The sequence below is a fragment of the Oncorhynchus mykiss genome, chromosome 1 (assembly GCF_013265735.2).
Source record: "Oncorhynchus mykiss isolate Arlee chromosome 1, USDA_OmykA_1.1, whole genome shotgun sequence".
In the NCBI taxonomy this organism is placed as follows: domain Eukaryota; kingdom Metazoa; phylum Chordata; class Actinopteri; order Salmoniformes; family Salmonidae; genus Oncorhynchus; species Oncorhynchus mykiss.
Window position 1 is genome coordinate 79,339,668 of NC_048565.1, and position 11,996 is coordinate 79,351,663.

General features: G+C 42.6%; 1 protein-coding gene across 7 annotated transcripts in view; it reads right to left on the reverse strand.

Annotated features, from left to right (window-relative positions):
* Positions 1-11,737, reverse strand: part of LOC110530112 (echinoderm microtubule-associated protein-like 6) — a 94,115-nt gene extending 82,378 nt beyond the window's left edge. For 2 of the 7 annotated variants that reach the window (XR_005052955.1, XR_005052954.1), the window contains exon 1: positions 10,350-11,737. Coding sequence is in view for 5 of the 7 variants with exons in the window: in XM_021612941.2 (XP_021468616.2) it covers positions 10,350-10,546 (197 nt within the window). In the remaining 2 variants the exon portion in view is untranslated. The remainder of the gene's footprint in view (positions 1-10,349) is intronic. The other 5 variants (XM_021612963.2, XM_021612956.2, XM_021612941.2 and 2 more) reach the window with 4 other exon arrangements.
* Positions 11,738-11,996: the final 259 nt, after the last annotated feature.

Consider the following 11,996-nt stretch of genomic DNA (forward strand, 5'->3'; position numbering starts at 1 on the left):
ATTCAAAAGCCTCTCATATAGGAGACTGGATTCTAAAGCCTGTCATAGAGGAGACTGGATTCTAAAGACTGTCATATAAGAGTCTGGATTCTAAAGCCTCTCATACAGGAGACTGTTATATAAAGCCTGTGAAACAGGAGACTGTATTCTAAAGCCTGTCATAGAGGAAACTGGATTCTAAAGCCTCTCGTAGAGGAGACTGGATTCTAAAGCCCGTTATATAGGAGACTGGATTCTAAAGCCTGTTATATAGGATAATTGATTCTAAAGCCTGTTATATAGGAGACTGGATTCTAAAGCCTGTCGTAGAGGAGACTGGATTCTAAAGCCTGTTATATAGGAGACTGGATTCTAAAGCCCGTCATGTAGGAGACTGGATTATAAAGCATGTCATATAGGAGACTGGATCCTAAAGCCTGTCATATAGGAGACTGGACTCTAAAGCCTGTCATATAGGAGACTGGAATCTGAAACCTATCATAGAGGAGACTGGATTCTAAAGCCTCTCATAGAGGAGACTGGATTATAAAGACGCTAATATAGGAGACTGGATTACATAGCCGATCATAGAGGAGACTGGATTCTAACACATGTCATATAGGACACTGGATTATACAGCCTGTCATAGAGGAAACTGGATTCTTAAACGTTTCATATAGGAGAATGGATTCTAGAGCCTGTCATATAGAGATTGGATTCTGAAGAATGTCATACAGGAGACTGGAAAAATAAAGCCTAGCATAGAGGAGACTGTTTTCAAAAGTCTCTAATAGAGGAGACCGGATTCAAAAGCCTTTCAAATACGAGACTGGATTCTAAAGCCTCTCATATAGGAGACTGGATTCTAAAGCCTCTCATAGAGGAGACCGGACTCTAAAGCCTCTCATATAGGAGAATGGAATCTAAAACATGCCATATAAGAGACTGGACTTTAAAGCCTCTCATAGAGGAGACAGGATTCTAAATCCTGTCATGTAGGAGACAGGATTATGAAGCCTGTCATATAAGAGACTGGATAATAAAGCCTGTCATATAGAATACTGGATTCTAAAGCCTGTTATACAGGAGACTGGATTCTGAAGCCTGTCATATAGAAAACTGGATTCTAAAGCCTGTCATACAGAAAACTGGATTCTAAAGCCTGTCATATAGGAGACTGGATTCTAAAGCCAGTCATAATAGGAGACTGGATAATAAAGCCTGTCATATAGAAAACTGGATTCTAAAGCCTGTCATAATAGGAGACTGGATTCTAAAGCCTGTCATATAGAAAACTGGATTCTAAAGCCTGTCATATAGGAGACTGGATTCTAAAGCCTGTCATATAGAAAACTGGATTCTAAAGCCTGTTATATAGGAGACTGGATTCTAAAGCCTGTTATATAGGAGAATTGATTCTAAAGCCTGTTATATAGGAGACTGGATTCTAAAGCCTCTCGTAGAGGAGACTGGATTCAAAACCCTGTTATATAGGAGATTGGATTCTAAAGCCTGTTATATAGGAGAATGGTTTCTAAAGCCTCTCATATAGGAGACTGGATTCTAAAGCCTCTCATAGAGGAGAATGGTTTCTAAAGCCTCTCATATAGGAGACTGGATTCTAAAGCCTGTTATATAGGAGAATGGATTCTAAAGCCTGTTATACAGGAGACTGGATTCTAAAGCCTCTCATATAGGAGACTGGATTCTAAAACCTCTCATAGAGGAGACTGGATTCTAAAGCCTCTCATAGAGGAGACTGGATTCTAAAGCCTCTCGTAGAGGAGACTGGATTCTAAAGCCTGTTATATAGGAGAATGGATTCTAAAGCCTCTCAAATACGAGACTGGATTCTAAAGCCTCTCATAGAGGAGACTGGACTCTAAAGCCTCTCATATAGGAGAATGGAATCTAAAACATGCCATATAAGAGACTGGACTTTAAAGCCTCTCATAGAGGAGACAGGATTCTAAATCCTGTCATGTAGGAGACAGGATTATGAAGCCTGTCATATAAGAGACTGGATAATAAAGCCTGTCATATTGAATACTGGATTCTAAAGCCTGTTATACAGGAGACTGGATTCTGAAGCCTCTCATATAGGAGACTGGATTCTAAAGCCTCTCATAGAGGAGACTGGATTCTAAAGCCTCTCATAGAGGAGAATGGAATCTAAAGCCTCTCGTATAGGAGAATGGAATCTAAAACATGCCATATAAGAGACTGGACTTTAAAGCCTCTCATAGAGGAGACAGGATTCTAAATCCTGTCATGTAGGAGACAGGATTATGAAGCCTGTCATATAAGAGACTGGATAATAAAGCCTGTCATATTGAATACTGGATTCTAAAGCCTGTTGTACAGGAGACAGGATTCTGAAGCCTGTCATATAGAAAACTGGATTCTAAAGCCTGTCATACAGAAAACTGGATTCTAAAGCCTGTCATATAGGAGACTGGATTCTAAAGCCTGTCATAATAGGAGACTGGATAATAAAGCCTGTCATATAGAAAACTGGATTCTAAAGCCTGTCATAATAGGAGACTGGATTCTAAAGCCTGTCATATAGAAAACTGGATTCTAAAGCCTGTCATATAGGAGACTGGATTCTAAAGCCTGTCAAATAGAAAACTGGATTCTAAAGCCTGTTATATAGGAGACTGGATTCTAAAGCCTGTTATATAGGAGAATTGATTCTAAAGCCTGTTATATAGGAGACTGGATTCTAAAGCCTCTCGTAGAGGAGACTGGATTCAAAACCCTGTTATATAGGAGATTGGATTCTAAAGCCTGTTATATAGGAGAATGGTTTCTAAAGCCTCTCATATAGGAGCCTGGATTCTAAATTCTCTCATAGAGGAGACTGGATTCTAAAGCCTCTCATAGAGGAGACTGGATTCTAAAGCCTCTCGTAGAGGAGACTGGATTCTAAAGCCTGTTATATAGGAGAATGGATTCTAAAGCCTCTCAAATACGAGACTGGATTCTAAAGCCTCTCATAGAGGAGACCGGACTCTAAAGCCTCTCATATAGGAGAATGGAATCTAAAACATGCCATATAAGAGACTGGACTTTAAAGCCTCTCATAGAGGAGACAGATTTCTCAATCCTGTCATGTAGGAGACAGGATTATGAAGCCTGTCATATAAGAGACTGGATTCTGAAGGCAGTCATATAGGACACTGGATTATGAAGGAACTCATAGAGGAGACTGGATTCTAAAGCCTCTCATATAGGAGACTGGATTCTAACGCATCCCAAAGAGGAGACTGGATCATAAAGCCTGTCATAGAGGAGACCGGAGTCTAAAGCCTATCATATAAGAGACTGGATTCTAAAGCCTGTCATAGAGACTGGATTCTAAAGCCTCTCATATAGGAGACTGGATTCTAAAGCCCGTCATAGAGGAGACTGAAAACTAAAGCCTCTCAAATAGGAGATTGGAATCTAAAGCCTCTCATATAGGAGACTGGATTCGAAAGCCTGTCATATAGGAGACTGTATTTTAAAGTCTCTAATAGAGGAGACTGGATTCTAAAGCCACTCATATAGGAGACTGGATTCAAAACCCTCTCAAATAGGAGACTGGATTCTAAAGCCTGTCATATAAGAGTCTGGATTCTAAAGCCTCTCATACAGGAGACTGGTATATTAACTCTGTGAAACAGGAGACTGGATTCTAAAGCCTGTCATAGAGTATATTGAATTATATAGCCTCTCATATAGGATATTGGATTTATAAACCTGTCAAAGAGGAGACAGGATTGTAAAGCCTCTCATATAGGAGACTGGATAATAACGCTTGTCAAATAGGAGATTGGATTCTAAATTCTGTCATAAAGAAAACAGGATTCTCAAGCCTGTCATATAGGAGACTGGATTCAAAAGCCTGTTATACAGGAGACTGGATAATAAAGCCTGTCATATTGGAGACTGGATTCTAAAGCCTGTCATAGAGGAGACTGGATTCAAAAGCCTGTTATACAGGAGACTGGATAATAAAGCCTGTCATATAGGAGACTGGATTCTATAGCCTCTCACAGAGGAGACTGGATTATAAAGCATGTCATAAAGGAGACTGGATTCTAAAGCCTCTCATATACGAGACTGGAATATAAAGCCTCTCATATAGGAGACCGGAATCTAAAGCCTCTCGTATAAGAGGCTGGATTATAAAGCATGTCATAGAGACTGGATTCTAAAGCCTCTCATATAGGAGACTGGATTCTAAAGCTTCTCATAGAGGAGACTGAATTCTAAAGCCTCTCATACAGGAAACTGGAATGTGTCCTCTTGAAAATAAGAGTCCTGAGGTAGGTGTTAACTTGAGACTACGTTGACAATCACAGTGTGAGGACCAGACTTCAATTCCATTTCAATTACAGACAGCACCGCAGTCCTACGTCAAGAGATAATTACTTTGAGTGCAAATTGGAAAAAGGAAATGACCTTAAGTGTGTGTGCGTGTGTGTGTGTATACGTGCATCAGTGGAGGCTACTGAGGGGAGAACAGCCAGAACGGAGCAAATGGAATGGCATCAAACACCTCTAAACCATGTGTTTGACATATTTGATACCGTTTCACTGATTCCGTTCTCGTCATTACCACAAGCCAGTTCTCCCCAATTAAGGTGCCATCAACCTCCTGTGACATGTATGTGATATTGAGTGTGTGTATGTGACGTGTACATGTTTATCCATGGAGTGGTGGCTACGTGGTTGGCATTCTTATAATGACTCCCTAACCATCCCTCTGCACATACTGATCTGCATGCATGGACACACACACAGATGTGAAGGACACAGAGAGGTGTATAGACACATGCACACATAGACAATGGCACAGAGACACACATACATGAACCTCAATCACCCCTACCCACAAACCATATTTCCAAAAGAAAGATACATTTCAGAGGCACTCATTGCCAACTGGTCCCACAGGCGTCATAAGTACTAATGCAATGATACAACAAATGTACATGCAAATCATATAATTTCAATGCTATCTCGTTCCCTTCATTTAGTTGAAAGCAATCAGAATAAGAAGGGAGACCGTTTTTCTTCTGTCTCTGTTGAGATGATGTCCGAGGGTGAGTTTAAGAAAGCCTGTCTTAAAAAAGACAGAGTAAAACTCCCGAAACTTTTGACTGTGTAAACACCTTTAGCCTTCATGGAGCTGTGGCACAAAGTAGGTCTCATTTAAAGGGAAATTGAAAAAAAAAAAATGGAATTCATATTCAGTACCATACCCTTAGCCATGGTTTATTGGCCATATACCACACCCCCTCGTACCTTATTGCCTAATTATACTGGGTGTTATACTGGCCGTTAGCTATTGGATCTCTCCAAGTTCAGGTTCAGCCTGTTTCCATGGTTTCCCAGACCGTCTGGGTCCAGTGCTCCAGCTACACAAGGCTTCTGCATGCATTTACAAGGCTAATCCTTCAATATTGACATGTAGGCCAAGAGAATGTGTTGAATAACTATTCAATAAAAGTGCATCACTCTAAACAAATCCACTTTGTCTAGATCGACATGTATACGCTTTCTGAAGGGGAGTAGGTCTAATTGTGTTAAAAACCACATGTATAATGGTAGTCTTTTTTATGTTCAGTCCTGGCCATGGAGACATGTAATATTCGTTCAACAGAAGCAAGTGTCCACTGAAAAGGCCTTTTCCAGAAAACATGGATTTAACATGGATTTAATCCATCAATATGACTGCCACAATTACAGACCTAATCCATCAATACGACCACTGTGATAAAAGTGTCTGCAAAATAATTATTCCCTGACAGAGTGGAGAGAAATAACTATTTAAAAGCCTTTCAACAAAAGTAGATGGGGATGGATTGGTGACACAATCTGACCAGCACTGTAGGCCTCACCCAGATTGATTGTGTTCTGTGTGACCTGAGGAGGACTTTGCATTGACTAGAAATAAACAGTGGCTTTGCAGAGAGCCTTGTAGTTTCTAGCAATTCTGAGGACAAACTACAGATCACGGCTTATCATGAGTGTGTTTGTGTTTGGGTTGTTACCGTGGTTTGCTGGCACCAGCTTGGCTTGCTATCGCTGAACCACAAAAAAAGATCAGGAACTAAGTCACAAAGCATTCTCAAACAGTACTGGGCTCAATCCAAACAGCACTGGGCTCAATCCAAACAGCACTGGGCTCAATCCAAACAGCACTGGGCTCAATCCAAATAGCACTGGGCTCAATCCAAACAGCACTGGGCTCAATCCAACCAGCACTGGGCTCAATCCAAACAGCATTGTGCTCAATAGCAACCAGCATTGTGCTCAATAGAAACCAACTCCCCATCTGCGCTGTCAGCTCGTGGTCTCTTAAAAATACTCTAGTTGCATACAGAACTAAGAACTATACACTTCACACATCCCCCAGCCTCAACCCCTCTCCAGTGTGTGCTTTACAGGGGGCACTGCTACCATACTTGCAGGTATGCAAGGGATACAAGAGCTTTTAAGAGGCTTTTTAGCTCTTGAATACCTTGGAGTGAGGAGCTGTGGGCCATCTCCGTGCTTTCAAATCAGCATGGTTGAATCGAAAAAACAAGGAGCTGTCCAATTAACAGTGGTGCTGAAATAGTTTATGTCTTATATCTAATAGCTTATGTCAAAATAGCTTTGACATAAGTAGACAGTTGTGAAGTAGACAGTTGTGAAATAGACAGTTGTGAAGTAGACAGTCGTGAAGTAGACAGCCGTGATGTCGACAGTTGTGAAGTAGACAGTCGTGATGTAGTCAGTCGTGAAGTAGACAGTTGTAGACAGTCGTGATGCAGTCAGTCGTGATGTAGACAGTCGTGATGTAGACAGTCGTGATGTAGACAGCCGTGATGTAGACAGCCGTGATGTAGACAGTCGTGATGTAGACAGCCGTGATATAGACAGCCGTGATGTCGACAGTCGTGAAGGAGAGTCGTGAAGTAGACAGTCGTGATGCAGTCAGTCGTGATGTAGACAGTCGTGATGTAGACAGCCGTGATGTAGACAGCCGTGATGTAGACAGCCATGATGTAGACAGTCGTGAGGCAGTCAGTCGTGATGTAGACAGTTGTGATGTAGACAGCCGTGATTTAGACAGTCGTGAAGTAGAGTCGTGAAGTAGACAGTCGTGATGCAGTCAGTCGTGATGTAGACAGTCGTGATGTAGACAGCCGTGATGTAGACAGCCGTGATGTAGACAGTCGTGAAGGAGAGTCGTGAAGTAGACAGTCGTGATGCAGTCAGTCGTGATGTAGACAGTCGTGATGTAGACACCCGCGATGTAGACAGCCGTGATGTAGACAGCCGTGATGTAGACAGCCGTGATGTAGACAGTCGTGAGGCAGTCAGTCGTGATGTAGACAGTTGTGATGTAGACAGCCGTGATTTAGACAGTCGTGAAGTAGAGTCGTGAAGTAGACAGTCGTGGCGCAGTCAGTCGTGATGTAGACAGTCGTGATGTAGACAGCCGTGATGTAGACAGCCGTGATGTAGACAGTCGTGATGCAGTCAGTCGTGATGTAGACAGTCGTGATGTAGACAGCCGTGATGTAGACAGTCGTGAAGTAAAGTCGTGAAGTAGACAGTCGTGATGCAGTCAGTCGTGATGTAGACAGCCGGGATGTAGACAGTCGTGAGGCAGTCAGTCGTGATGTAGACAGTCGTGATGTAGACAGCCGTGATTTAGACAGTCGTGAAGTAGAGTCTTGAAGTAGACAGTCGTGATGCAGTCAGTCGTGAAGTAGAGTCGTGAAGAAGACAGTCGTGATGCAGTCAGTCATGATGTAGACAGTCGTGATGTAGACAGCCGTGATGTAGACAGCCGTGATGTAGACAGTCGTGATGCAGTCAGTCGTGATGTAGACAGTCGTGATGTAGACAGCCGTGATGTAGACAGCCGTGATGTAGACAGTCGTGAAGTAGAGTCGTGAAGTAGACAGTCGTGATGCAGTCAGTCGTGATGTAGACAGTCGTGATGTAGACAGCCGTGATGTAGACAGCCGTGATGTAGACAGTCGTGAAGTAGAGTCGTGATGTAGACCGCCGTGAAGTAGACAGTCGTGATGTAGACAGTCGTGATGCAGTCAGTCGTGATGTAGACAGTCGTAGACAGTCGTGATGTAGACAGTCGTAAAGTAGACAGTCGTGATGCAGTCAGTCGTGATGTAGACAGTCGTGATGTAGACAGTCGTAAAGTAGACAGTCGTGATGCAGTCAGTCGTGATGTAGACAGTCGTAAAGTAGACAGTCATGATGCAGTCAGTCTTGATGTAGACAGTCGTGATGTTGACAGTCATAAAGTAGACAGTCGTGATGAAGACAGTCGTGATGTAGACAGTTGTAGGCAGTCGTGATGTAGACAGTCGTAAAGTTGACAGTTGTGATGTAGACAGTCATGATGTAGACAGTCGTGATGTAGACAGTCGTGATGTAGACAGTCGTAGACAGTTGTGATGTAGACAGTCGTGATGTAGACAGTTGTAAAGTAGACGGTCGTGATGTAGACAGTCGTGATGCAGTCAGTCGTGATGTAGACAGTCGTAGACAGTCGTAAAGTAGACAGTCATGATGCAGTCAGTTGTGATGTAGACAGTCGTAGACAGTCGTAAAGTAGACAGTCGTGATGAAGACAGTCGTGATGTAGACAGTTGTAGGCAGTCGTGATGTAGACAGTCGTAAAGTTGACAGTCGTGATGTAGACAATCGTGATGCAGTCAGTCGTGATGCAGACAGTCGTAGACAGTCGTAAAGTAGACAGTCATGATGCAGTCAGTTGTGATGTAGACAGTCGTAGACAGTCGTAAAGTAGACAGTCGTGATGTAGACAGCCGTGATGTAGACAGTCGTGATGTAGACAGTTGTAAAGTAGACAGTCGTGATGTAGACAGTCGTGATGTAGACAGTCGTAAAGTAGACAGTCGTGATGTAGACAGTCGTGATGTAGACAGTCATGATGCAGTCAGTCGTGATGCAGTCAGTCTTTATGTAGACAGTCGTGATGTAGACAGTCATGATGCAGTCAGTCGTGATGTAGACGGTTGTAAAGTAGACAGTCGTGATGTAGACAGTCGTGATGCAGTCAGTCGTGATGTAGACAGTCGTAGACAGTCGTAAAGTAGACAGTCATGATGTAGACAGCCGTGATGTAGACAGTTGTGATGTAGACAGTCGTAAAGTAGACAGTCGTGATGTAGACAGTCGTAGTCAGTCTTGATGTAGACAGTCGTAAAGTGGACAGTCGTGATGCAGTCAGTCGTGATGCAGTCAGTCTTGATGTAGACAGTCGTGATGTAGACAGTCGTAAAGTAGACAGTCGTGATGCAGTCAGTCTTGATGTAGACAGACGTGATGTAGACAGTCGTAAAGTAGACAGTCGTGATGTAGACAGTTGTGATGTAGACAGTCGTAAAGTAGACAGTCGTAATGCAGTCAGTCTTGATGTAGACAGTCGTGATGTAGACAGTCGTAAAGTAGACAGTCGTGATGCAGTCAGTCGTGATGCAGTCAGTCGTGATGCAGTCAGTCTTGATGTAGACAGTCGTGATGTAGACAGTCGTAAAGTAGACAGTCGTGATGCAGTCAGTCTTGATGTAGACAGACGTGATGTAGACAGTCGTAAAGTAGACAGACGTGATGTAGACAGTCGTGATGTAGACAGTCGTGATGCAGTCAGTTGTGATGCAGTCAGTCTTGATGTAGACAGTCGTGATGTAGACAGTCGTAAAGTAGACAGTCGTGATGCAGTCAGTCTTGATGTAGACAGTCGTGATGTAGACAGTCGTAAAGTAGACCGTCGTGATGTAGACAGTCGTGATGCAGTCAGTCTTGATGTAGACAGACGTGATGTAGACAGTCGTAAAGTAGACAGACGTGATGTAGACAGTCGTGATGTAGACAGTCGTGATGTAGACAGTCGTGATGTAGACAGTCGTAAAGTAGACCGTCGTGATGTAGACAGTCCTGATGCAGTCAGTCATGCGAGATATAAGGAAAGTCATAGTACAAATAGTAGCCCAATGACCTCTATGAATACAATTATTGCAATGACCCCCTCACGTAGTACACAGCCTCTCTGGACAGGATACACATTACATCTGCACAGGGAAGGCTCACAAGGGACAGAGCAACACTGGAGTGATGCCATGCATCAATTTATTGCTTTAATTAAGGTATTCATTGAGATTATTTTAGATTAAATAAAAAGTGTGATTTTGAAGAGATGCTAATGAGAGGACAATGTTATGTTTTAAATGGATATTCTACATTCTTAAATTGTGCGAATTTTGTTCGCACTTTATGCATAGACTTCTTGGTGTTGTTTTGAAGGCTACTGTATGTATATTCCAAGTAACACTCACCTTATAATGTCATCGTTGTGGCCCAGGTAAAACTTCTGAGTGTGTTCTCTGGTATTGTAAACCACGCCGACGCCAGCCACGAAATAGACCACTTCTTTGCCAGCGGTGTAGTACAGGTTGTTTCGGCATTGATGCCCTCTGTACCCGTAGATCCATTCTAATCTCAGTTGGCAATGCGGAGCAGTCCGATCCGCCATGATATCTGACAATTTGTTAGTTTAGTGAATTATTCCACCCTACAGTAGGCTGCACCACAACCACGGATCACTGACATGCACGTGCAAACCTTATGAGCCCCTCACTGATTAAATGAGAAAAATCCTAACAGATTACATTTTCCTATATGTAGCCTATCATAAACAGCTTAATTCCCGCATCCTACAGCAGAGGTGCACATTGCGTTTTGAGAAAACACCGGCAAGGACTGATACACCTCAGGCCCATTCATAATGTTTGCCTTTAGACACGGTGTTGCCTGAATTGTTATTATGTTAGCCTCCTCTAATTTAGATTGTGGATTAATTCATTATTTTCCTCATAATTTTTTTTTTTTTTTACCTTTTACCATGTTTTACAAAAGTTAATTTACTCCACTAAATGACATTACATTGCTTTTTTATCCATTTAAAATGGGTTCCTTTTCAAATGACAACGAACACAGAGGTACTAGTCAAATAAACAAACAGCAAATGAACACAACTGCTGGAGGATTCGGCTGCTGCTGAAATATAATCCGCACACTAATCCTTAACCGTAACATCAGCCATAGTTACTGCGGTTTTATATATTTCTCAAGACAATAACTAACAAATAAACATTTCAAAGCAAACAAACATGTAGAAAATAGGCCGAACATGCAATATGTCTGTCTTCCATTCACAAATCTGGTTGGAGTAAATCCGAGAATCGAACAATTGTGAGGAATTACGGATTTTCACAGCAAATCACTCTGACAGAGTACGACCTGTCTTGACAGCCACAGCTGGTTCGCCGCTGTCAGTGTGAAGACGCCCCAAAATGAAAATTCTCTGCTAACTTCCGTGCAGAGGCAAACAATCTATGGGCTTCCAAACACAGTCGCTCACCCCGCGACTCCACGGTATCTCCCGCATCTCACATGGATGGATGAAAGTAGGGATTCCGGGCAGCGAGCGAAATAAACCTACTCATATGGGCGAATGGCAGGCGATGCCTTTGATAAACCGGGGTGGAAAGCTGAGCGGAGGTCTAGCACTGTGTTATTCATTGCATATTAATATTAATGTAGTAACGTAATGGAGACTTTCCCCATCAAGTACTTAAACGTAATATTTTTTAGAATAGCCTCTCTCTGGTTTCGAAGAGCTAGTAACCACAACACCCTGCAAGCCACCCCTGCACTGCCACCGACGATGAGCCGCTAGCTGCACAGGTTTATGGGTATTGATGTGTTTATGGCTGAGGCATTCCCTTTCTCACGCTTTCTCGTTGGTCCAAAACATCGAAAACTACAACTACCAGTCAGCAATAGTGAAGCGCTGTCCAAGGTCTTGAAGACCTACAGATGAAAAATACATCGATTAGGTCTGAAAACAGAATGGCAGCTTCTACGATCAGCAATAATTGAGTCAATTCATATGAGTGAAATTTAATTCAATTTAATCATTA